The sequence below is a fragment of the Megalobrama amblycephala genome, linkage group LG5 (assembly GCF_018812025.1).
Source record: "Megalobrama amblycephala isolate DHTTF-2021 linkage group LG5, ASM1881202v1, whole genome shotgun sequence".
NCBI lineage: Eukaryota > Metazoa > Chordata > Actinopteri > Cypriniformes > Xenocyprididae > Megalobrama > Megalobrama amblycephala.
Window position 1 is genome coordinate 25,770,625 of NC_063048.1, and position 27,377 is coordinate 25,798,001.

Here is a 27,377-nt window from a genome sequence, read left to right on the forward strand (position 1 = left end):
TTCATCATTTTCTCACCTTTTTGTCATTTCAAAAATGTTCACTGGAAGACAAAAGGATTTTCAGGCTTTCAAGCAGTCCATATGACTTGTGTCCTTTATAAAAAAAAAACTTCTAAAGACATAAAATAAGTGAGGAACAGACAAAAATTGTTTCTGTCCTAGATGACCTTGCTGTTTTCATGAGTAGCGATGTCTCATTGGTGAACAAATAGTTCTTTTGAGTTAGATCTCTTCAATGAATCAGAAGGTGAAGTTTATAAAACCATTCTGAATGATTAGTTCATGAACCATACTAAACTGAACTCTCGTATGACCTCATAAGACTTGGAATAAAGTGCACAAGTTGTATGAACCACTTTTATGATACTTTTATGGTGTTTTTGTCTTGGTTTGAAACTTAAAAGCTCCAGTCCCCATTTATTGTAACTGCATGGAAAAGAGTGAGGGCATTCTTTAAAATCGTTCTTTAGTCATATGGATCATCGTATGGGTAAGTAAATGATGACAGAATTATTATTTTTGGTGAACTATTGCCACATTGTGGTGAAATTCAGGGAAAGATAAATGTTTTTTATACATGTAGTTTGTCTAATGTAGTGTTGTTATAAGAACTTGTATTTGTCTTTAAGCAAACTCACACTAAAACTTTCATTTATATTCATAACAAATGTTTCACTAGGATATTATATCAACTTAAAGCATTTGTAGATGTCCCTAGACTATTTCAATGAAATGGCCTCAAAAAGATGACAGAGTGTGGTGACAATTAACAAAAAAGATCCTGAGATAACTATGATTCAAGCTAGGATTTATTGCCACCGTGAGATCATTTAGAAAAACTTGCTGTAAAAATGGAATAATATCATTAAACGTGCCTCCCTTCTCGCCTGGATACCGCCAAAGCATTTAGACAGCCAGATAACCGGTGATAAGCACGCCTGTCAACCCAAGCCCCTTTATTCCATGGATCCCATTAAGGGAATCTCAGCAAGGGAATACCGCAACATGTAAAGGTGCCCTGATAAAGAATATCTTTAAGTACTTCCAAATCTAGCATGTCATCTTGTCCAGCTGTGAGGGAGATTTGATGATACGTATTTGCCATTTGTGTTATTTACGGTCCATGACTTTTATGGTAACTGGTTCTTATTATTGGTTTCTATTAATGTAAAACATAAGTGAGCAGAAATGAAGCGTGAGTCATTTCTTTTTATTAGAGCCCGAGTTCTTCTCCCTGGGCTGGCTTTTCGCTCCAGCTGGGCCCAGTTAGTCGGAATTCATTAAAAAAAAACTGCCACATCTTTCACACAATGTGCAATAGATGAAGATGCATTATTTATCTACATTTTGCCCTTACAAAGACCCCAGAATAAGCACCCACCCTCAAACCTCTCCTCCCCTTCCCTCATGCCATCTCTCTCTCTCTCTCTCTCTCTCTCTCTCTCTCTCAATTATTTGTGGTCTGAGGTGGAGCCCCCTCCCTAGGCATCTCTCCCTGTGTGATAAGCATCTGCGAGTGATAGATTGATTATGTGTATTGTTAGGGGAAGTAAGGGGATTGGTCAGTGCCAGGTGCTGATCTGGTCTTGATAGTATCAAGGGCAGAGAATGTTGCGCCAGCATGAATTAAAAACAGCAATGTCTGAAGGTCACATTTAAACTAACAGCAACCAAAACAATAAGTTATGCATGTGGAGCCATGCCACAAGTTTGTGCGCGCCAGTTCAAAACCTCGCTTCAGTTCAAAAAGTATAGAGCATAACTTTCTATTTGGGCAACTAAACACAATCTGAAAACTTGTGTATCAACATGTCAGTTAAATGTTTGTGGAACAAAACCATACCTGTCCAAAATGAATGCCATACAATGATAAGTCTATTAATTTTGGACAGGTAACATGGTATTGTTTGCTTGCCATATTCATATGCCATGGTGTTTACTTTATACTACAAGGTATAGTGGTAATTTTTATTAGCATTGTTAAATGTATAACAGTGGTTAAAGTGGTTTGGTGACACAGGTAAGAAGCCAAGTCAAACTTTATTTTTAGAGCACGTGTAAGCCAACAGAGGTTGACCCAAAGTGCTTTACAATAAAAAAAAATATAGTACCTGCAAACACTCTTGACAGCCTGCAATACCTTGACAGCCTGCAAGTACCTGCAATACACTCTTGACAGCTCCAAAACGTCAGATTTCATCAAAATTTAATGTGACATTAAGTGATAAAAATATAAAAATGTACCTGAAAAATTACACGGGTATAATTTATTTTCTTAATAAAAAAATTTGACATGGCTATTCTGTTTGCATATATATTTGGTAGTGAAATCTAGTGCGTTTACTTGAAGTCTCTACCACCTCGACCTCTTTAAGGCCTTCATTGTATGGTCAACGTATCATTATCAGCACTGGTCAGGTGTGTTAATGTCTTAGATGAAAAGACTGGGGCTTTCGAGGGTCCAGCTGGCCGTCCACAGGGGCCTCATCAATAATGAGGCGGGCGGGTCTGGGCAATAAAACATTTACCTTATCCCCCGTACCTGTCAGGGGCCCTTTCGCCCAGCTCTGGAGGTGCAGCAGCAGCGGCAGCGGCCCCTGGAGCCAAGCCTGCGCGTGGCCACATCCATCACTGCCCTGGAGGAGGCCAGAGAGGAGCTCAAACGGCAGGAGTGGAGGACTCGCGTCATCGACCAGACGTGAGTTACACACACACACACACAAGTGCTCGCATGTACACATCCCAAAAAGCTGCAGTAGAGAAATGCTTGTATGTATTGATTTGGAGCTGAATATAGTCAATGGGACATATTCTGTAGCAATATTTGATAATGAAGTGTAAATTCATCGCACAAGATCTCAGTAAGATCCAAAAAGTATTTGGACACTTATGTACAGTAAGTGTGGCTTCAATTACTCACCCTTGTGGCATCTGTGAAACACAAAAGACAAACGTCTTTTCTCTCTCTCTCTCTGTATAAAATAAATGTCAGTGGTGTCCTAAACAATGCTGACTTTATTATATGGACAAAAACAGTTGAAACATTCTTCAAAATATCATCTTATGTGTTCCACAGAAGGAACATACAGATTTGGAACAACATGAAGGTCAGTAAATAATAACAGAATTTTAATTTTTTGGGTGAACTACACTTCAAAACATATAAATGGCATTGCATACTGTAAGTGTCCAAATACTTTCTGGAGCCATGTACTCTATAAATTTACACTGCATTATCAAGTAGGGGTAGGGTTAATTTTCATATTTGGGTAAACTTAAGTGTCCAAATACTTTTTGAGGCCACTGTAGATATTAACGTGAACGTAAAATTATTTTTCCAAGTGTAATAGTCTAAATTGTTGAGTGCTCAGAGTCTATTTGTGACAGTATGTAGACGCACATTAATCACACAACAAGATAAACCCCACACTTTATTCTCTCAAAGTTTGAAGCAGATGGTAAAATCTCAAGTGGGGTTAGTTGCTAAATAAGTTAACAAACAACAGCAACTATTTATAGCCCTATACTGTTTCATCCTTGCTGAGACATTATTAGTCTTCTCTGTTATATAATTATTGAAGCAGATTACCATAATAAATACTGTATTTTTTTTTTTTTTACATTACTTCAGTGCCATCTCTGTTTTAAAACCCTTTTTATTTTAATTACAAGCTGAATGTGCAATGTTTTTTAATCATGTTTAATTTTTTTTTTTTCTTCTTGCTCCGACTTTAAACAGTAAATTAGCTAACCCCATTAACACAGAATACCCCAAACAGGCTGTAATAGGAGAGGTGGTTACTGTGTAAATCGTATTATACATGTGGTGTCTGCAGGGCATGGCGAAGCATGATTAGAGTCTTTTTGATCCAGGATCCTACTCTCGTTTCCCGCTAATTTTCTCCAAAATGTTTCAAAGAGCCACTAAAATGTTGCTGCTCCATTTTTTTCCACCACCAGCTTAATTTCCTAGTGATGTCTCCTCAGCCTCCGATGCAGATAATGCTGGGATGGATTACCATAATTTAGGAAAAAAAAAAAAATGTTCCATAGTGGACTAAACACATTGGCTTATAGTTTGACAAATAATTACTTGGATAAGTACTTGGACTATGAAGTGTTTATTAATTTTGAAAATATCTCTTGTTTATCTGGTTTTAAGTATCGAGAACTACACTGTGAAATATTTTGTCAGGTAAACTAATAATATGCTACATGTGGTAAATAAACAAATCTAAATACTACGTTGCATAAAAAAATTACATTTAATTGACATTATACAGTGTGTGTGTGTATATATATATATATATATATATATATATATATATATATATATATATATATATATATATATATGTATTCAATTTAAAAAAAAAAATAAGTTTAATAATTTCTAGAAATGATTTCTAAAAGCTATAATTTATTCTTTTATTTTGTCTTTTACATTGTTCAGTTTAAAAGTGTTACCCTGTATGTCGGTTTACAAATGTGCAAGGCTGAATACACACATGTATACATATTTCTCTTTTTATCTACCCCTGCTTCTTCACTGTTCCCTTCACTTCTTCTTGCACACTCCCCCTTTTCCTGTTTTTGTGGCCTCCTAGGGTGTTGTCACTGGGCATTGGTCTGCACTGCCAAAAGATCCCCTGCGAGAAGTCAAACTTTCCTTAATGGCTTTCAATGAATAAAAACTACCCTATTAAAATGCAATTCAGTGGCAATGAAGGCAGTAAGTGAAACAGCCGGCAAGCAGCAGAAGCGTTGTGTATTCTGGGACATTGGGGCCACATTAATTTTTGCTCTGTGATGTCCGTCCCATGTGCACATTAGCATGGGTTGCACTGTAATCTGTCTTGTAGGGAGGCTGGTGTCTCTAGTGTATAAGGATGTCTGTGGGAGATTGGGCCATTATTTAAAGGGCCAGCGTGGTGTTTGATGTCACCCCCCCTTTTTACCTTGCACCATCAAAGCTTTAGCAAGCATTATTGCTTATGTGGTACTTACGTGACAGGAGAAGTCCTCTAATAAATAATGATCTTGTTCAGGATGGTTCTTTAAAGAAATGACTAAAGAGAGTGTCAAACAAACTCCAGTTCTGCCAGAAAGTTTCACTTTAGTTGGCGCAGCCAGTATTATTTTATATTTTTTTTCAGAAACAGATGTTTCAGAAAGCATTAATTTAAAAATACGAGACAAAGTCTTTAATCTAATGTCTGTTTAGACAATCCCATCTGAATATGTGCCAGTTTTGCAATGTACTGTATTGCAAACTTGCAACTTTTCCAGGTGGAGCGATTATGTTTACATTTTCCATATTTGTCTGGTTTGATTTCATTAAAGAGGACAGGGCTTCTCTTGCACTTCAGGTTTCATCATCATAAAAGGGAACGAACACACCAAGCATCGGGAATAAAAAACCTTTCTTTGCAGATTGTGTTCACAGAAAGTGCCAAGGTTGTTGGTTGTTTGTTTGTTTTGTGACAAGCCAAGCCAATGCCCAGCGGACGTTTATCCAGCCTCGCGCAGACACCTCTTGTACCGCACTGGATAAATCTTCCTCCAGGCAAAGTGTCTTGGGTACAATTTACAAAATCAACCTCGCTGTAATTAACATCTGGCATTTTTCCTAAGTAACTGCTATTTGCACTGAACGTGTGCCCAGCAAACACGCAGCATGTGCAGAAACAACCACAAGACATCACAACGATTAAGAAGCGATTTGGGTTTGGAAATGATCTGGACTAGAATGAAAAGTGCCTGCGAGGGAGGGATGAGGCAATGTGATGATATATAAGTAACATGTGCTCTGGAAATAGCAGAGCGTTAGCTCTTAGTCACGTTAGCCAAGACGAGAGGCCAGTAATGGGGCCGACACTGAGGTTATGCTCTTTTCCATACATAAGGCTAATACAACAAGCCGTTGTTGAAAAATACGTTCCTATTCATATACATTACATTTGGGGTCAGTGCAATTTTTTTCCCCCTATTTTTAAATAAATGAATTCTTTAATCCAACAAAGACATACTAAATTGATCAAAAGCACCAAAATCAGCAAAATAATGATTTCTGCAGGATCATGTGAAATTGAAGACTAAGTAATGATGCTAAAAATTCAGCTTTGCCATCACAGGAATAAATTATATTTTTAAATCAATTACAGTAGAAGACTTGCATCGTAGTTCACAATTTTATTGTTTTTAATGTATTTTGATCAAATAATATATTAACTATTTGAATTATTATGTGTTTTTTGCCACACAGTTTCCTTCCGTTTTCAAACACAAGCCGAATTAAGCGGTACGAGGGCCTGATGCACACCTCCACCCCCTTTGAGCAGGTGGCATATGGGACCAAGCACTTCCGAGAGGAGCACAAGGAGTACCTTCAGGGGAAAAAGGTACACGTTTCGCTAGCATGCACATGTAGAACTGCCAACGCGCATTGTGTGCTGGCATGTATCTGGAAAAGGGATATGGGGTCTGTGATGGTGATGGGAGGGGGACTGGTGAACCCACGAACCCCCACCAAAACAACCTCCATGATGAGCATCGCAAATTTGTCAAATTTGACAGCAATTTAATAAATACCCACAAGTAAATGAGGAGAAAAGGCTTTCTCCCCCCCTCAAAGTCCTCACATTAGGTAATTGACTGTGTCTCTGCTGAAGGCCGTTCATGGATGAGAGTTCTTTATTGGCTCTTACCAGCAGGCACTACCCTCTGCATCCAGCGCAATTGCCCAGAAATACCTCCTCCGGAATGAAATAAATAAGAGAGCCCCTACTGCTGACACCGCTCATGTATGCTTGGTTGATACTAGATGTGGCGCCTCGGTTCCGCTCTGTGTTTTAATTGTTATCTCTATGGCATAAAATTTTGGACTTTTTTTTTTTTAAACAGGGAACAGAATTCATCAGGTCATTCCCAGAATATATCAGACACAGGTCTAGCTTCACTATATCCATGCCAATCTGTAATACGTTACAGGTTAAAAGACGTGGTACATGATTCTCTCTGATTCTTTTGGAAAGTAGCCCAGTATATCTTGATTTATACCGTGATGGTCTGAGGCTGGTGTTCACGCCATCTGACAGTAATGAAGACTCAGCATAACGAGCGTGCCTATGATAAGCATAATTGATGTGGCAGAGGACACCATTTTAAGGATTATCACTGATCCATAGCTTAACAGGAGGCAAACCCTCAGCCTCAGGGGTGATTCCCCACCCAGAAGAGCTTTGCCACAATAGCACATACACCACACTGTTCAAAAGTTTGAGGTCAGTAAGATGTTTGTTCGTTTGAGGGAAAAAAAAAAAAAAAAAAATATATATATATATATATATATATATATATATATATATATATATATATATATATATATATATATATAATCAGCTTATTTAAAAGTGACAGTAAATACGATTATATACATATATATATACGATTATATACGATTATATACATATTTATTTATTCAGACACCTTGAACATTTCATTCAATAATACAGTTTATTCACTATAGTTTAAAAAAATGGTAATAAAATATGACAAGATCTCAGAGTTAAACTGTCAGAAAAAATTAATCAGATAATGTCAGATTACACTTAAGCAAAACATGGTCAGGTCAAAGTGTCTGAAGAACTTTTGGTTCCAAATTTTTATCAATTTTACTGGTAGTCCACTGTATGAAGAATTTTTGGGTATAATGTGTCACAGTTTACTTTATTTTGCTATCCTCAGTTACATAAATGAACTATAGTGTCCTGCACCCACTAGTAAAAATATATCAAAAATATCAAAAATGAATCATTTTTGGTTTGACTATATATATATATATATATAATATATATATACACTGAAGGCATTCATTGGTGACAGACAGTCATCGGTGTACAAAGTAAAAAGTACAGCAGAGCTAACACAACCCTGGGGTACTCCAACATGTTTTTACCGCTATTGACAAAATTTTGTTTACTTTGACACTTTAAATCCTATTTGTAAGAAACAAAATTTTTAAAACATTTATAATGTTATAAAAGATTTCTATTTTAAGTTAATGCTGTTCTTTGGAACTTTTTTCAGTTCATCAAGATCCTGAAAAAAGGCGTCACAGTTTCCACAAAAGTATTAAATACGTTATTATCAACACTGATAATAATAAGAAATGTTTCAGTATATTAGAATGATTTCTGAAGTTATCACGGACACTGAAGACTGGAGTACTGATGCTGAAAATTCAGCTAGTAAATTTCATTTTAAAAATATATTACATTATAATTTTTTTTTTTTTGTCACTATTACTATTTTACTGTATTTTTCATCAAGTAAATACAGGCTTAGTGAGCATAGGAGAATTCATTCAAAAGCATTAAAAATCCCCCTTTGAATGGTAAATGCACAGTATATATACATATATGATATGACTTTATTTCTTGATATTGTGAAATACAAAGACACATGGTAAGATATTAAATCATACATTATAAGATATCTATTCATATTTGTAGACAAATTTATTGTGATTCTTGTATAGTGTGTTGTGAGACATAAACTCACAATTCCGAGATTAAAAATTCCCAATACCTTTTTGTTTTTTACTTGAGCATGAACAGGCTTGGAGAAGTATCCAGCTACAATTTTGTTCATGGCATTCTTGCGTTTGATCTGTTGGCACACGCCAGGCTCATTAACCCTTAGCAAAGCTGCCTCAGTTTCTGTAATTAATGCAAAAAGCTCATGCAACATACGCACAGCATTTCTGCTTTGAATGGATTATTCTTTCCCCCCCAACACTATTTTGATAAGTTATCTGGAAGAACTCGCTCATTCTCTCCCACCTCATCATCAAGGAGCCCATCCATTCCTCTATCACTGGGGGGTGCTGGTTATGTTTTGCTTGTCTAATTATTTTGTTTGCATATTTATTTATTTACGTCTGCGACTGCAGAGCTGTTTTTGATTAATCAAAATGCATTAGACTTCTAAGAGAGTAATGTACTCCAAAAGATGCCCTCCATTTAACCCAGGTCACACCGAGACCCAGGCGCCAGAGGCACTGATGTTCCCGTGAGAATTACGTATGTTAAGATGACGGTACTCTCGATGGGTTTGATACAGATATTAGATTTATGCAAACTGCAGTTGGAATATGCATCTCTGTCTCCTATAACAAAATACTGTCTGCCATTGAGTAAATTTTCATTATTACGATTTTTTTTGTTTACCGTTTAATATAAATAAATAAACATAAGAATATGATATTTCCCAGTAAGTGAAAAAAGGCCTAAAAAAGGTAGTTTGTGCAAGGTATGTTAGGTACGTTGTGTGAAAAAGAAAATTTAAACTCTAATTTCTCACAGGAAAAGCTTTGTCCCTTGATGACGATCCCAAGCTTTGAAACATAAATTGATTCTAAAGAGGAAATTAGATGGCACTTATTACACTGTCTAACTAGTAACCCTGTGTCATTTGTCTGTGGTGTGATAAATGTTCCACGTTTGCCTACCTTTGACGGTTACCAATGAGAAATGCGTTGCAAGCAAACCATTTTTTTTAATAAATCTCCTAAGCCCCTCACTTTTTTTCCCTTGCATTGACTCACATGAAGATAATGATGGATATGGTAATTTCCAAGTGCATCTCTGATTTAATTATAGCCATTCTCGTTTTCCTTTTCTTCTCCATTCATTTGTTCATCCCACACCTTGAGATGTGTTATTTCCCAGATTAACATGTCTTAACCTGAAAGCAGTGCTTGGTGATTTATCTCAATTGTGGAGATAAAAGGAAGTGATGCAGGAAGAATTACAGAGGCTTCAGACATGCTCAGATACATAACTAATGAACTTTGCCTCTGATATTTGAATCTAGGTCCTTTTTATAAAAACCTTTTGAGGTCTCTCTCTTTTTTTTTCTTTTTTCTTTTTTTTTTTTCCTTTGAACAAAGAAGTCCATTAAAAACAAAAGTTTTCCTGAACTAAGTGAACTTATAGTTAGAGACGTTAAACCATTGCATTGTCTGTCCTTTTGTCTTTTTTCTCCTCTATTTAAGGCTGTTTCTTCAACTTACAGGCACTTCAAAACGAACAGTTCATTTTATATATATATATATATATATTTATATATATATATATATATATATATATATATATATATATATATATATATATAAACTGTTTGTTTTGAAGTGTAAAAAGGTCACATTCTGTCTTTTTTTTTTCTTTCAACATTTTCAGTTTCTTTTAAAGGGTTTATTATTATTATTATTAATTTAGACTTGTCCCAGACTTCAGTCTAAAAATATGAAAATCTAGCTAATAAATATATAGAATTTTTTAAGCTTTGGTAATCTAAAAGGAGTGAAATAACTGTAAAACTTTTTAGTTTTTTATTGTGTGAAACCCATTACTTTATTCCTTGCATTGACTCGCATGAATATAAAGTATTTATATATGACTGTTCCTTAGTTGTCATTTCCAACAACAGTTTGTTATAATTAAGTTTTAAAATAATATTTTTAATAGTTTTTCTCAAAAGTTAAGTGTACTTACAGTGGTGTCAGTGAAGAGCATGTTTGAGATGAATTGTGAGATTGTGACATAAAAATCAAGGTACTGAAAATATCACTTGTAAGCAGAATATTTTTATTTTGCGACATCTGAATAAAGAAATAAATTTGTCAAGTTATGCAGAAAGTATGAAAATACTATTTAATTGTATTTCGGATAAAATATAGCTTAAGGAGGTGAGCTATTTTATTCCTTAATTCTTAAAAATGTCATTTCCACTTCAAAAATGAATGGCAGTTTGAGGTGGAAATGACATTTATTCATGATGGTTCAGGGAAAAAGAAATGACAGAAAATTTCTGTGGTGCATGTACATAAAGCAGTATGATAAAATACACTAGTCACTATTAAGAAAAAAAAAAGTGCTTCCAGTTTTAAGAGAGTTTCATTTATGAATGTCTACAAAATGCTTGCAGTTGAAGAAACACCCTTAAATTGAATCGGTGAAAGGCGGCATTACAATGATTTGAGCTCTTTAAGATATGAAGTGACGTCCACAGCGGTGTGTTGTCAGCCCAGTTGTGGATCAGAAGTGATGCGGACAGACAAAGAGGCACGGGTGCCGCGCTGTTCCCTCTCCTCTGTAATTAGTGCATTAGTTAATAGCCCCTTGACAAGGATGACCCTTCATCAGGCTGTACGCCGGCCGCTGACTAGCCAGCCCTGCGATCTGATTTTTGCATCATCACCACCGATTCTAACAAATTGAACCACCAGGGCTAATTACGGTGGCTAATAAAGTGCAGGCGGTGGCATTGCCTCGGCGCAAAAGCCTCTCCATCGCCTTGCATTAGACTTTCATCAATCATGTTTTCAAACTGATATATCTTAGCGCCAGAATACCAACACAGGCCTACATTTATTTTCTCTCTCTTCTATTCTAATGTTGCTTCAGTAATTGCTTTTTGCTCTGCTAGACCCCCATCTCCATTGTCCCCCCCTGAATATCGCCTCTAAGCACAACTGGAGCAACTTTTTTTTTTTTTTTTTTTTTTAATTATTGTTGTAGGCAACTGGAATATTTAGCCTAAAATGATTCTTTGTTAGTGGCTGCTCTTGTTAATCACTGGCAGAATAATGCATCACCATGATATGTGTGATATATGAGGTGTGTTTAAATGCGAATGATATTCATAATGAGCAATAAATAAGTGATATAAAAGTAGGACAACCTGCTTTGACTCCAGGATAGGAAATGGCATGTGAGTGTTTCTATTACGCACACACACACACACACACACATATGCTCATATCCCAGACCGGACTACATTAGTGACCAAGAGCCTCTGGGTGATTCACTATATCCATTTTATAGGGATATAAAATCTCTCGGCCCCTTCATTTGCCACGTAATAAACAATTCGCTTGACATGCCTCTCACTTTTTTCTTACATATGTATCAATTAACTTTACACCTTCTTCTATTATGTCAGCATTTCCTTTTTTATCGTCATTCATATAAATAGTAAATAAATATAATGTGTTGAGACTGATTTGAAATGACCTTAAACGTTTAGAAAAACCATACCATCCTTCAGCAGCAAGTAAAGGTAATTTAATGTCAATCTTGAATGACTCTAAAAGTTAAGAAATGTGCATTGTAATGATTTCATATTTTGTAATATTTGTATTTTTGTGGGGGTTTTTAATGAATTTATTTATTTACTTTGTGGAAGCACTGCCTGTTGTCCCTCCAGACAAAACAAACTAAATGAACACACCTCTGGCTTACACTTAAACAGCAGAAACCCACACCTTCATTCAGACATGACTTTGATACTTTAGTATCTAATAAACGCACAATGCAAATAAACATTGTACTTTGGAGTAATTTTATTACAGCGTTTCTCACTCTGCCCTACAATACAATGTACTTTTCTAACCCCCAGCTCTTTTACACCGTCTCTTTCCTCTATGCATGTTTATTCAAATATGAACTGGTTTCCTCTGTCATTCTGACAATGAAAACAATTTCATCTGTGCTGTGACTCATGCAGCTACTTGAAAGCTATTGGATTTTTTTTGCATAGCATGAATTGAAGTTATTTTTCTCTTCACAGTGCGATTGAATTAATGAAATCAGAATTACTGTACGTTAGTTTCCAAGGACAGGGATTTGTGTTCACGTGCCAATTATATGTGACTGTTGCAGGTAATAACTAAGCAGGAATCTCATTTAGATGGCATGCACTAGGTCTCTTCAGTAGACACAGAAGGATTACTTTAGCCACACAACATTACATAACTGCACAAAAAAATGCATCATTCTGGTATTGTCAGTTAATCTTACTGAAATTGCCTGTGTGTGTTAGCTGATTGAGAGCCATATTGGGGTCATGTCACCTGAAATAGCTTGATTATATCAAGTTTATGATTTTCACTGACTTAATTGTCATATCTACAGCATTCTGAAGAGCGTGAGAGCATAAATTACATTAGGGATTTAGATAATGCATTCTCTGTTGATAAAGCACAATGATCATTCACAAAATACAATTTAAGTTTGTACTGATCACATTTTTGCACATTACATTAAATGCCTTAATTAGTCATCCCATAAAAATATATATTACAATATATATGTAACTATTAATTATTAAAATAATATTAATATTGTGAGCATTAGGGATCCCAAACCATTGAACGGTAGTGTGTGTCTGATAAATATTTGCATAGTATTACTTATTGCCAGAAACAAATCTATTTTTAATGATACTCTTTTTTTCATCCTACTTAATGTTGTCATTGCCGGTTCATTGTAAAAAAATTTTTTTTTTTTTTATGGTATTCTGGAGGGAGTAATTGATATGTCTTTAAAACTAAATACTTTTTCAGTATGAAAAATAAATAAAAGTGGATGTAAAGTTTATGAAATGCACATTTCATCAAGCATTTGATTAAAGTGAAATGATTATGCACTGCCATGTCAAATTGGACTGATTACAATACAGCATAAAGAGCTTTTGTTTTACCTTAGATTAAGTTTTTGATTGATGTTTTTGAAGACCATTTTTAGCTCTTTTAAAATCCTATTGCAACATTTGTTTTAGTTTTTTGTACATAACTCTAACTCTAATAATAAAATCGAATAGCATTTCACGTCAACAAAAATGTTGTCAGTCCAAATACAACAACAAATATTTTAATGTGCGGTTGAGCAGTCAGAAGTGCAAAGGGTACATGCAGCTCCCCTCAGAGTGCCTGCACTGGGACACACAAACATAATTCTTGAGGGGGCCATGGCCATCATGTTAGAGAATCGGATCTGTCGAATTTACATCACATAAATTCCTCCATTTCTCCCATTATACATAAGAGTAAGTGGCCAGCAAACTGGGAGAAGAATATAGTAAACTTTAAAGTTTTTTACACAATGTGTATCTGATATGAATAAAACAATGTCATATTATAATTGAAAGGATTATTTTCCGCTTACATAGACATCAGTGTGTATTTAACAAACTATAAATGTTTTTTTGTTTGTTTGTTTTTTTTGCGAGTACTTAATTTAGATGTGTATTTAAATGTCCGAAACCTAAAAGAAACATTATTTAGTTGAAAACACGGAATAGGTGATATATGAAAGCTCCGAACGTGTTCGTCTCCGGCTCAGTGCCAGCCGAAGCACGAAAGCACATTTGAATTTAGCAGTTGATCATGTGATACACTGAATGTTCTAAACACACCAGTGTGAACGTACGCATCAAAGAGTTTCGAGGGTGGAGGGGGGACAAATTGAAACTGAGGGGACACAAATCAGATCTGAGGGGGCAATGCCTCCCTTTGCCCCCTCGTGGCGTCGGGCCTGGTAAGGAGTAGCCACGTATGAAAGAGTCCTCTGCCATTTCCCCACCGGCCTGTATAGAGCTGTGCAGTGGGAATTACGCCGTCAACTTCTCACTAGCTAAAATAATGTAAACTCATTTCGGCTGAGGCCCAGCTAAGATGTCAACGTGTATGAATGCGAAAAGTGCATTGGACGCATTAGGACTTGACAGGGGCCCTTCTTGAAATAAGTGAAATTAATGGAGCTCTTTTCATGTACGACAAGGCCGCGGCACCCCTTTCAGCCTGCTTACAGTCAGAGAAAAGTCAATACTTTTTTATTACTCCAGGCTGACCTACCTTCTGCACTACAAGTGCTAGCCGTGCTAATTGGTTTCAGTTGTGAGGGGAAAAAAATAGAAAAGCTTCATTCCGAAGAACATTGGAGCAAATAAATCAATCTCATATTTTTTTATCCCTTGTCTGTTTTTATTGGGTAATGTTGGCAAGAGAGGCAACAAATGCTTGGTTAAAATATGGGTTCCATGGACTAAAAAGTGTCTAAGTGCCCTGAGTGCTTATCTGAAGTCCGTTGTTGTTCCACTGCTGTTATGTAGCTGTTAAATGAAACACACTCTGAGGTGAAAGATAACAAAGAACATGGGCTACAGCTATTTTAAGAGAACAGGTTGACGTGACAAATAAGAACATCAGCTAGAGGAGAGATTCATTTTATACATTCAAAAGGACTGAGGGCACTTTAGAAATGCGTCTCGCTGATTCCAATTAAGGCCATTTGTTAATGTTAAAAGGAATAGGTCGGTTTATAAATAGATACTAGAATTCTGAAATACCCAATACTTGATCAAAGATAAAATAACAGGCTCCTGTAAGATCCTTTTTATCTCATCACCCTGTTTTAACCTTAAAGCAGTTGTAGTTCAGCTTGTACGCGGCTACCTACACTGTCCAACATCAATCGTTAGTCATCCAATTATGCGTCTCCAAACCGAGCCTTGTTATGGGACAGAAATCAAAGTTTTTGCGATAATCTAATTTCTGCAGTTTGATTTTTGTTGTGTAGTGAACGATGTGAATGAATCTATTTTCCACTTTGGAGATGGTGTCCTTTTGCGTTTCTTGTGCAGTTGTTAGAGTTAGTGTGGAGTGCTGTTTACAAGGACAGCTAGCTGCAGCATTTCCCGAGGCCAAGACACGCGGATGATTGTCATGGTGGCGTACGCTGACTGACAGAGGGATCACATGCATGCCTGCCAGAGGGAAACAGTCAGCGCCCCAGTCTATGACATTAGTTTGTCCTTGCTCAACTTCGGCTTTTTTTAGTCTTAAAAAATGAAATATATAATTAAATCGCCTTCCTCCCAACCTCCCTTTCCTCTTCCCATTCTTACTCCATTCCGTTATTTCCATTCCAACACGGCAGTGCTCCTCACAGGCTCTTGCATTAAGTGGTTGTGGAGATGAAGGTGGCGTGTTTTAGACCAGGTCAGCCTCTAGGGGGGGTCACTGAGAGCCAGCGTGCTCTGAGAGATGCTCCAAGACATGTGTAGCTGCTGCAGCAACTAGGCCACTAGCAAAAGCTGAATCCAGTCCAACTAAAAATATCTGACGCAGATATTTTGTGCAGTGCTGCAAAAAAAGAGGGCAGGATTTGTTGTGGCTCATGTATTTATCATTAACTGGCTGACTGGGAGAATGTATTATAGCAGTGATGAAGAGCCACTGCTAGTCACAGCAGCTACTGTGAGTTTAGTGTAGTCATCCAGGCATCAGGGAAGAGAGATTGCATATGTAGCCATATTAAGCACCCGTTAACTTCGTAATTTTAGATCCAAGTGGAGATACTACCATATTAGCTTTTGCTAGTCATGCTAAAATACTTGTAGTGAGAGTTAGTGCACAGCTGAACTGAACAAACTTTCACACTGTAAAACTTTATAACAGAATGCACTAACGTAGCGCTAATGTTTTTGGAAGTAAAATGACTTGCGTGCTTGTGAAGGACTGGCCACCCTACATTGGACAAACGGTTTGGAAAATGGATGGATAGATGGATGATTTGTATGAGATTTACTCACATATGCTCACATCATTGGAGCATGAGCGCTACTCCCCAGGCCACGTCTCAAGCTAAAAGCTCAAATTTAAAATCTTATATGAGCCTATAAGAAATAAAATCACATATGAGATCTCTTGAATATCTCACTTTTTTCTCCTAGACAGCTAGGAGAATTTGCGAACAAACTGAGACTATTTTTCCCATCATTTTATTCTGGGTAAAAGAGCTTAGTAATATGACATGTCTACTCTACAGTTTCAGAATAGATCTCAATTATGTCTCAAATAGTGCTGAGATTTGCAAAGACAATCTTCCAGCAAAAGTCAGATTTCAATATGAACTTACCTAACATATAAATACACCAAATTTTCCTGACAAACCACATTTTCTCAGCTATTCTACTTTATAAAATTATAAATTGTTATCGTTATCTCTAATTTTAATATCTCTGATATATATGTATATTTGTTATTTACACTACCATTGAAAAGTTTGGACTTTGGATTTTGTTTTTGATAGAAGTCTCCTATGCTCACCAAGGCTAAATTTATTTGAAGAAAAATACAGTAAAAATAGTAATATTGTCAAATACTATTAGTATTTTAAATAACTGTTTTTATATTTTAAAATGTATTTTGTTCTTGTGATGGCAAAGCTGAATTTTTAGCATCATTACCCCAGTCTTCAGTGTCACATGATCCTTCAGAAATCATTTTAATGCGCTGATTTGGTAGACAAGAAACATTTTTTAAACATAATAGATTTTTTTTTTCTTTGATAAATAGAACATTCAAAAGAACAGCATTTTTTTTTTTTAAATATAAACATTTTGTTACGTTTGTAACATTATAAATGTTTTTACTTTCACTTTTGATCAATTTAATGCATCCTTGCTGAATAAAAGTATTGTAATCTTACTGACCCCAAAAGTTATTCCTAAAGAATTTTAGGAGACACTTCTGAGATTAAAGGCATAGTTCACCCAAAAATGAAAATTCTGTCATTATTTACCCTCAAGTAATTCTTTGAGGCAGTGAATTTCTTTGTTCTGCTGTACACATAGAAAGATATTTGGAAGAATTGGAAGAACAATTCCAAACAGATCCCATTTAGAAAGAGGGGGGTGAGATTTTGGTCTGTTTGGTTACTGACATTCTTCCAAATATATTTCTTTGTGTTCAGCAGAACAATGAAATTCATACAGGTTTGGAACTACTTGAGGGTGAGTAAATGATGACAGAATTTTTTTCATTTTTGGGTGAACTATCCCTTTAAGTTGATACTTCAACATAACTGAGAATGTGAAAGAGCAAGCTCTGAGCAATAACATTTTCCTTTGGAAGCATGTGTATTTGTTTGGGTGTATGTGTGTGAGGGAGCTAAATGGAAAAACTAATAATTGCACCATCTCTGCTGAGTGTTAAACTTTTTTTTTTTTCAAACTGCTGACATCCAATCAATGTGCTTATCATTTCAGCCCTTCAAGACCGTCTTCACCACCTGCCACGTCTTTGACAAGTTTGGACGAATGTACTCCAATGCTGGTAATATTGTATGAGATAGCCGAGTGGAAAACAGACAGAATCAATAAATACATTAAATGAAATATCCAATTATGCATCATTTGTTTGTCTGGTTCAGAAAGTACGAAGGTGAGATGGGGTGAAGAAAACATTTGGTGACGCGTTCAGAGTAAAAACATCTCGTCCTCTTAGCATAATTACATGCTATTTGTATTACGCACAATTGCTTTTTGCACTTAATATCCGCTGTGTTGATGAAAAAATTCTTTAACAGCAACGATTTTGATCCTGGAAAAGAGACTAATGAAATTCCTCCATTAGTTTACACACTTACCGATGTCACATGCGGATTCTTACATCACTTCCATCAATCAACGCATACAGGCCGAGCAGGCAGCAACCTCATCGCATTGCTCCCGGAATCAGACGTTTTGAAACATTTCCCATGCATTGTTGCCACAGAAAATAAATGTCATTTAATTTCAGTGAGTGGGAAAAGGTTAAGGCACTGATCCAGTCTTCTGCTACAGAGGTTTCATTTCCACAAATAATTCTGAGTGCTTCGTTCTATTGTGTGTGTGTGTGTGTGTGTGTGTGTGTGCGCGCGCGCATGTGTGTGCGGACCTACAACTGTACGAAGCCTCCTGGCCGGCATAGCCACCAGCACCCGGTTGATGAATCTGAGACATGGGCAGCAGTAATTTGGAGATGCAAGGGCTATCTCTTAGATTGCTCCTGGTCTGAGGTAGTCCATCACTTCACAATAACTCACCCTGCTGCTGACTCCTGCTTCCGAAAAAACGACGCTTTTCCATCAAGGTGATTAGAAAAAGCCCTAGTTGGCTGATCTGATTACTCCCTGTTTTAACACTAAGTTTGACCCCACGATGGAAAAAGCAGCGCCCTGCTTATAGCTACCGGACATGTGGGTATGCAACAACATCCCAGAGCTAACGCGCTTGTAGAGGGACGCAAAAGATGGTCTTTGTGATGGGTTATGGAAAACCTTTCACTCAGATTATTAGCTGATGATGTAGCACCTGGCTAAAAACAACATACTAGATGTGCAATTTTTGAGAGTTTCAAAGGCATTCCTCTTTATTTTCATGATCATAGCATGACCTGTAAATACATCTAATTTGGTATTCTTTTATCAGATAATGAAATAATGAGACTTACAGTAACTTCACAGAAGCACCAGATCTCTGAGCATGGGCTCACAGAGTGCTTTTTGATGGGCTATCTAGACAGGTCTTGGCTTCAACTCCACCGTGGAGCCCAGCCAACACGCACCAAAGAGAATGAGGCACGCTGATGGCGGGACGTCCTCTTCACAGAGAGAAGCCATATGCAAGAGAGAGGATATGCCACTGAGGAGGCAAAGAATGAAGAAGAGCGGTAAAGCTTGCTAATGAGTAGAGACAGGGAAAATATGAAAAAGCCTTGTCTTCATAACCCTGTCTCTGGGAAAACTTCTTCCCTGGCCAGAAGGGTGTAATAGATATGAAATACGATTTTTCAGTAATATTATCGCATGTTTGGATCTATTTTTTTTTTTTCCTGCATACATTTTTTTTTATATAAATACATTAACTGTAATATGTCTATATGTTCTATAATAAGGATTTTTAAGTTCTGAATTAAAATTAAAATTCAAACCATCCATGTGTAAAATAACTATCATCAAATATTAAAGGGGACCTATAATGCCCTTTTTATAAGATGCAAGTGTCTGGTGTCCCCAGAATGTGTCTGTGAAGTTTCAGCTCAAAATACCCCACAGATCATTTATTATAGCTTGACAAATTTTCCACTATATTTGGTTGAAAACAAAAACACGCCATTTTTGTGTGTGTTCCTTTAAATGCAAATGAGTTGCTGTTCCTGGGCCCCTTTCCAGAGGGGGCGGAGCTTTAACAGCTCAAGCTTCAGTTGCACAACAACAAAGCTGGAGAACTTCACACACCCAAAATGACAATTGTCAGTAACGGTGTTTAACCTTACGTTGTTCAAACTGGAGTCGGACACTCATAGAGAGACTCAGGAAGAAGTTACAACTTTTAGAATATGGACGTTTCTGAACGGTTAGTGGATAAATTTATATAGTTGCTGTGGAGTTGATTCAACTCATCGACTAGCATGTGTCGTCATGTTAATCTTTTGTGCAAATCCACCGTTTACTTAACCCACGTTTGTGAAGCAGTGCGGCATAAAATGATGGCATAGCAACACTACTCTACTACAACAACTCTTCCTCTTCTCTAAAGCAGCCCAACATGGTCTCACCCCCTTTGTTGCGTGTTCTCAGGGCAGGGTTTATGTAAGTTTTGGGGTTTGTGGTGTCACCAACCCGGGAAGCAACTCGTTGTAGTCCCTCCCTACCAGCCGTTTGTTGTAGTCCTTAAAAAGTGATTTCTGTTAAAGAAAATATCTCCCTTTGCATTGAACTTTGTAACTTTGCAGATGTTGTTTATGCTCTAACAGCAACATTACACACTAACTAAAGTTAATAAAGTGAAATCATAATCAAGGACCCCTTTAAATAGCATATAAACAGCATATAAATCAAAACTGCCTAACATACTTTTGAATAACTCCCTTAACCAAAAAAAAAAAAAAAAAAGTGAATTACTAGTGATATTCATCAGGACTATATGCTGTAAAACTGGCTCCAGTTCTTTTTAAAGAACATGAGCTATCATTCATTCTATCTGGCTTTGAGAGAATGACTGTGTGAGGCTGGTGAGACTCTGGGTCGGTCCAGGGTTTAGGGTCAGAGTCATCATTCAGGCCATCACTCACGAAGAAGAGAGGGGGTCCAGGCATGGAGGGTGGGGGGTCCTCCTACTCCAACTCAAAGCCAATGGCTTGTGTGTGTGAGGAAGCTGGCGAGAGAGAGAGGGAGGGGTCAGAGTGCTGACAGTGAAGTGATGGGCTGTCTTAGTTCACCGCTGAGCCACAGCAGGACGTGTCAGAGTTGCAGGCTCACTGCCCACGCTGGCTCGCCTCCTACCTGTCTGTCCACCCTGACCAACTCACTTAATGTACCAGCAGACCCCTCTCTCTTTCTCTCTCTCTGACACTCTTCTACTTTTTCTTTGTAATTAGCCTAGAGATTACACTTCATGCAAATGGGATACAATTTTAAGATATAGCATGAAACTCGTGTGTAGGTATCAAAAGTTGAGTAGAGTGCATGAGATGCATTTAAGGGTCAATCTCTGTCTGTAACATTTTTGCCCCAAAATCAAGAGTTTATACTTTCAATAAAGAAAATTAAGATGGTTGAGATTTTGTTTTTGCATTATGACATTATTTTTTATAACAATTAGGCACATTTTCCTATCAGTTAATGTAAAGAAAAAAAGTCAAATTTTTTATTACCTTGTTAAATAAATATTAAAATTAAACAATTATAAAATTGTATTATAATAATCATTAAAAATAAAATGATTATTATTTTTAATAGCATTAAAATATTATTTATTATTATTATTATTATTAATAATAAATATATTATTAATAAATATTATTAATTATTGCTTAATTTGAAGTTTCAAAGTATTTATACATCATGGTCATATTTGTTTGTTGTACTGAACTGAATATATGCTGATTTAAATACATTTTTTAGTTTAAAAAAAAAAATGTAACTATTTATTTTGATTTGGGGGCGAAATATGACCGGAACATTTTTTTTCAGCATTAGATTTTTAGGGATTAAAAAAATCCTGATTCACAGATTGAGAGAGGATGTCGTCTAATCTTTTTCTCTCCTACAAAGGCGGTGATCTTATTACCCTGAAGTTTAAACTAATGATCGGCAATTAACCAAGCTTTCATGCATTTATGATTCAGAAGAAATTGTGTCTGCTTCAATTCACGGCTAAATGCCAAAATCTGTGTTGCCGCCTACAGTAACACATCGGCTTTCATCCATCTTTCCGAAACCTGGAAACTATTCGCAGCCTTTCATGCAAATGCATCTCATTTGAGACTAACGCACAGCAATCTGCAAAATTAAAAGACACAAATCTCCTCTATCGTCCCCTGAGCGGAGAATGAACCTTAAGTAGAGATTGAGCGCTTTGTAATCTGCGTTAATGTGCTTGTAGGCATGGAATTTGAATTGTACAGAACGGAGCGGGCGAGTCGAGATGAGAGCCCCGCCAGATGCTGTGGCAGATGTGTGGCCCAGCTCACTTGGGTGATTCCATAATTACATTTCGCATGCAGATACGAGCAGGCATTTCATGCTGCTTCAACGAAAGCCTCGGCCCCTCTGACTTCCCTCAGACTAATGCATAATATTGTGACAGTTCCGAGTGTGATTTACTGATCATCCTATTGATTTATATGTTTCAAAACATCAGCTGCAAGCAGCAACAGATGTTTGTGGTCTGCTGTCAATCCATGTTTTGATTGTGTGCTGTTTTAACTTAGATAAGATGTTTGGCTGGGTCAATTGGAGCTCGAGAGCGTGGTTAAGCTTGATTTGTGTTATGGAAATGTTGAATCTTTGGGTTAATGATGATTTGTAGTTGAAACGGTGGCCTAGCAGTTAGAAACACTTTAGAATGTGTGTGATAATTGTTTGAATCAGACTTGCATCATTTTCTGATACTTCTTATATCACCCTTATTTCCCTTAAAAAAAAGTTTTTTGACATTAAGCACATTTAAGGCCCTGATATACAGTGCTCAGCATAAATGAGTACACCTCCTTTGAAAAGTAACATTTTAAACAATATCTCAATGAACACAAAAACAATTTCCAAAATGTTGACAAGACTAAGTTTAATATAACATCTGTTTAATTTATAACATGAAAGTTTTCAGTTTTACTCAAAATAGGGTGATGCAAAAATGAGTACACCCCACTGAAAGTCTCTGGAGCAAAGCTAAATTTTAGACTACAAATGTCTAATTTAACAAGAATTCAACCACAGGAGAGTATAATTATTCATTACAGGTGTCCAGCAGACAGTTGATTATAAAAGGGTGTTAAAACTCCTTCCCATTTCATGCTGTCAGCAATGGCACCACATGGAAAAGAAATGTCACAAGACCTGAGAAAGAAAATAATTTCTTTATGCCAGAAAGGTGAAGGCTACAAGAAGATCAGCAAAGCTTTACTTATCAGTGAGAATAATGTAGCAAAAGTGGTACAAAAATGTAAAAAAGATGGAACTACAACCATCTCGCAGAGACGTCCAGGTCGTCCATGGAAGTTAACACCTCGACAGGAGTGTCTTCTGAAGGGTTGAAGAAAATCGGCATGCAAGTTCACTGCAGTTATCTAAAGAAGTAGAAAGCCAAACTGGGGTGACTATTTCCATGACACAATACGGCATACACTGGGTGCCGTCCACGAAAGAAGCCTCTCCTAAAGCCCAGGCACAAAAAAGCCCGCTTAGACTTTGCCAGGGCCCATGCTAACAAAGAAGACTACTGGGACTCTATACTCTGGAGTGATGAGACCAAGATAAATGTTTTTGGAACTGATGGCTTCAAAACTGTATGGCATCGCAAAGTTGAGGAATACAAAGAAAAATGCATGGTGCCTACAGTGAAACATGGTGGTGGCAGTGTCCTTATGAGGGGCTGCATGAGTGCTGCTGGTGTCGAGGAGCTGCATTTCACTGATGGCATCATGAATTCACAGATGTACTGCTCTATACTGAAAGAGAAGATGCTACCATCACTCTGTGCCCTTGGTCGTCGTGCACTTTTCCAACATGACAATGATCCTAAACACACATCTAAGGCCACTGTTGGATTTCTGAAGAAGAACAGGGTGAAAGTGATTCAGTGGCTGCTGATCTGAACCCAATCGAACACCTATGGGGAATTCTGAAGAGACAAGTTGAGCATCACTCTCCATCCAGCATCCAGTCTCTAAAAGAGGTCATTCTTGAAGAATGGAAAAAGACACATGTTGCAAAATGTCGCCAACTTGTTCATTCCATGCCTAGAAAACTTGGTGCTGTCATTAAAAATCATGGAGGCCATACAAAGTACTAGATGTAGTAGTTTTTGTTGTGGGGTGTGCTCATTTTTGCATCACCCTAATTTGAGTAAAACTGAAAAATGTGTAATCTAAGTTATATTATTAACCTTACAGTTAAACAGATGTTATATTAAACTTAATCTTGTCAACATTTTGGAAATTGTTTTTGTGTTTATTGAGATATTGTTTAAAATGTTACTTTTCAAAGGGGGTGTACTCATTTATGCTGAGCACTGTACTTCAAGCGAAGTTCTTTTTCGTTCTTCGTTTAGGGGTAAAACGAAGTTTAAAATACAATTATGTAAGACCATTTTAAACATGAAAATGTGTATAAAAGTTCATACTCTTCAGAGTTCATCATGTTCAAAGGATCATGTGTCTCTGAAGAATGAAATAATGGCTTAACCAATATATAACCAGCATATAACCTTGCTTTTTTGGACATACACCATGGTAAAACCATGAACCTTGGAGTACCATGTACATATCAGAACAGCAGAATATTACCATCTGATCACTGTCCATTGGTACACACACAGAAAGTTTTGTAAGGCTAGTCACTTTGCCTTATTCCTCACACAAATAGATGTCTATGTTGTATAATTGTACCGCTCAGATTCCCACTTGATGACCTGGGGCCCGTTCTTCGAACGTCGCTAACTCAGTTAGCTGGATTTGATTGTTGATGATTTGGCATGATCTTGGATCGTTTGGTTCTTCGAAGCTCATCCTAGACTTGCTGTCATAGCAACAGGTCCGTAAGCTCAAACCTGCTCGGGAGCAGGCTTATTTCATGTAAACAGGATTAGATTGCATCTTTTTAAGCGGAGATGATGTTTAAAGTCTGTCCCAGCCTCTGCTACTTTCCCACAAGAGTACCCTAATGTAAACCAGGGACAATAATAATGATTTAAAAATAAATTTGCAAATAACACTATAATGCCGTGTAGTGTCATAATATAGACACCGACAGTTTTACTCTGTGAGAGATTCATTCGTGAGGGAATAATTATGTAATATTTTTTATTGGAGTTTTACACACATGATGTACAGATGTCTATGCCATACATGCATTTGTGCATTTGAACCGCGACATATATTATGGGAGTGGCTTGATGAAGTGCAGGAGATGCAGATAACTTGATCTTGACCCTTAAGAAACTTTAATTAATGCTGTCAAATATGCTTCAAAGGTAAATTAGTTGCTAATTACAACATTGAAATAAAAAATTGAATGTACAAATAATAGAAATTGTGAATATAGCCTAAATAATTGGGTAATCGTAAAAAAAATAAAAAATAGTGCACATTTCATTTATCTAACATTTATGTCGTTCTTCTGTCATTTATTCGCTTGGCTGTTTCCTTATATATGTCTAGAAATTCGTCAAGTTTTTTGTCAGGTGTCTTTTCTCATTCTATGATGTCATTACGTTGCCGTCTTGACTCCAGCCAATCACTGCATTGCTGATCAATGTTTCTACTATCGATACATATCCCCTTTTAAGCCAACACATGAACGCGCAATTATCTCAGATAACTCAATCCAGCGATACTAATCATACACAACAGGTGTGTTCGAAGAACCCAATTAGCCGGATCATGATTAGCACGATGATATCATCTTGGATGTGTCATTTGATCTCGGATGTAATAAGCGACGTACGAAGAACGGGCCCCTTGTCTTGAAAAGGTTTGACCCAGCAGTCTATAAATTCATACGGCGAGCCCTGAGGCATGGGCTGTGTCTTCATCTATTTGACCCTTGACCGTTGATTAATTAACATATTCCTATTTCCCACCTTATTTTGGACATGAACGTAAGAAATGAACTAGAAAAGATTTTCAGAGTGAAAGAAGATGGAACCTCAGCGCACACATAGGTGTTTACCAGCCGAAGTGAACTTTTCCAGAAAGTTCGCTTTGGCAAGCTGTTTTGAACTTCCAAAACGAACTTCGTTTCAGCCTGATTTTGTTCGAAATGATGCCACATCAGTTCGTTCTTCTGTTTCATTTGAAGTATATCGGGGCCTTATGCACCAATTCTCCTTACTGTAATGCAAAAAGAAATTCATTCTTTTTACCTTAATTGAAAAAAAGTCTTCTTTATTTTCTTCTTATTATTACATTAAAGGCTTTATTATTATTAAATACATTATGTCTTATTTTTTTATTGGTACCAAGTTATCCAGGACTGCGACTGGCACCTTCTCAAATAATACAGATCCATGACACCCCTTGGGCCAAGTGGCGTGAAAATGGTGGTTTCACAGATGGCATGTGCTCGCACACCATAGCTTTGAGCTGAATATCATGGTTCTCCAAAATACACTGACTAAGATTAACTACATAATGTAGTTATCAGTGATGTTATCATGCATGGATTAACTGGTACATTTCTGTCTCTTTAGGACACTTACAAAAAGCTCTTTTGTTTTCACTTTGAAGTCCAAACACACAGGAATCTCCTCACACCAAATCGGGATACAAATGGAATCCAACAGCAAAGGCGATGATGAATACCAATCAGAAGAGGTATTGACAAGCATTTGTTCTGCCCGCTGCATCACAAAGAGACAGGTGTCTGTCTTAAACAGACATATTGACAGGTTTGTACCTCTGGCAATTGTCAGCCATCTGAGTGACAAGGCATTATTGATAGATAGGATGTGCTGACATGCCTTTAAGAAGAGATAGGGAGAGAAAACAAAGAAAGAAAGACTTTTGAAACCCATAAGATCACACACAAAGCACCAGACTTGAGAAACTGACCATCTATTGCATCTATTTGAGGAACTGTGTGTCTGCCTGCCTCTGTTATCCGGCCATGACAGCGGCGGATTACTAATGGTCAGGATACATGAGTTGGCTGAGGTGGTTGCCCTGACATAACAAGAAATAAAGATGATGCTAATGGGCAATGGAGGGCCGTGTCAGCTGTGGCCCACACTGAGTGACCCCAGGCCCTGACAGTGACCCCGGGCTCTGGCAGGGTGGACAGGTAGAGCTCACCGTGAGGGCTGTGCCCCTGCCTGGCTCTGCTCAGAGAATCAATCAGCCCAGCTGTCAGAGACTAACCTGAGCAGACAGCAGGGCTATGGAGAGGTAGAGAGAGACGCTCCCGCAGGGACTCCACACGCTTCTACGACCAATACTGAGAACCACCCTAACAGAAAACGACTTTTCTCCTACTTTACGTATCTACAATTCTCTGGGTGAAAATAGATACTGAGAAAACAAGCCAGTGACCACTTCACATGGATAGTTAAAACCATTTCTATTGTTGGATATTGCAGGATGTCTTAAATACTTTCAAGCTGATACTCTGCGTTGCTACACTGGTCAAGTTGGTCTGCCTTGCAAGAATTAAACACCATCTTGTGCAATTAACAAACAAGCTTTGCTTATGTACAAACAGTCAAGAAGA

The 27,377-nt window shown here is 37.2% G+C and overlaps 1 protein-coding gene and 1 long non-coding RNA gene across 2 annotated transcripts in view; one reads left to right on the forward strand and one right to left on the reverse strand.

Annotated features, from left to right (window-relative positions):
• Positions 1-18,024, forward strand: part of spata17 (spermatogenesis associated 17) — a 32,681-nt gene extending 14,657 nt beyond the window's left edge. Inside the window, exons 8-10 of the mRNA XM_048191508.1 lie at positions 2,550-2,698; positions 6,266-6,401; positions 17,896-18,024. Coding sequence (XP_048047465.1) covers positions 2,550-2,698; positions 6,266-6,401; positions 17,896-17,976 — 366 coding nt within the window. The 3' untranslated portion in view covers positions 17,977-18,024. The remainder of the gene's footprint in view (positions 1-2,549; positions 2,699-6,265; positions 6,402-17,895) is intronic.
• The window catches only part of LOC125268899, an 85,710-nt gene continuing 62,697 nt past the window's right edge, over positions 4,365-27,377 (reverse strand). The window contains exon 3 of the long non-coding RNA XR_007184997.1: positions 4,365-4,649. This is a non-coding gene — a long non-coding RNA (uncharacterized LOC125268899). The remainder of the gene's footprint in view (positions 4,650-27,377) is intronic.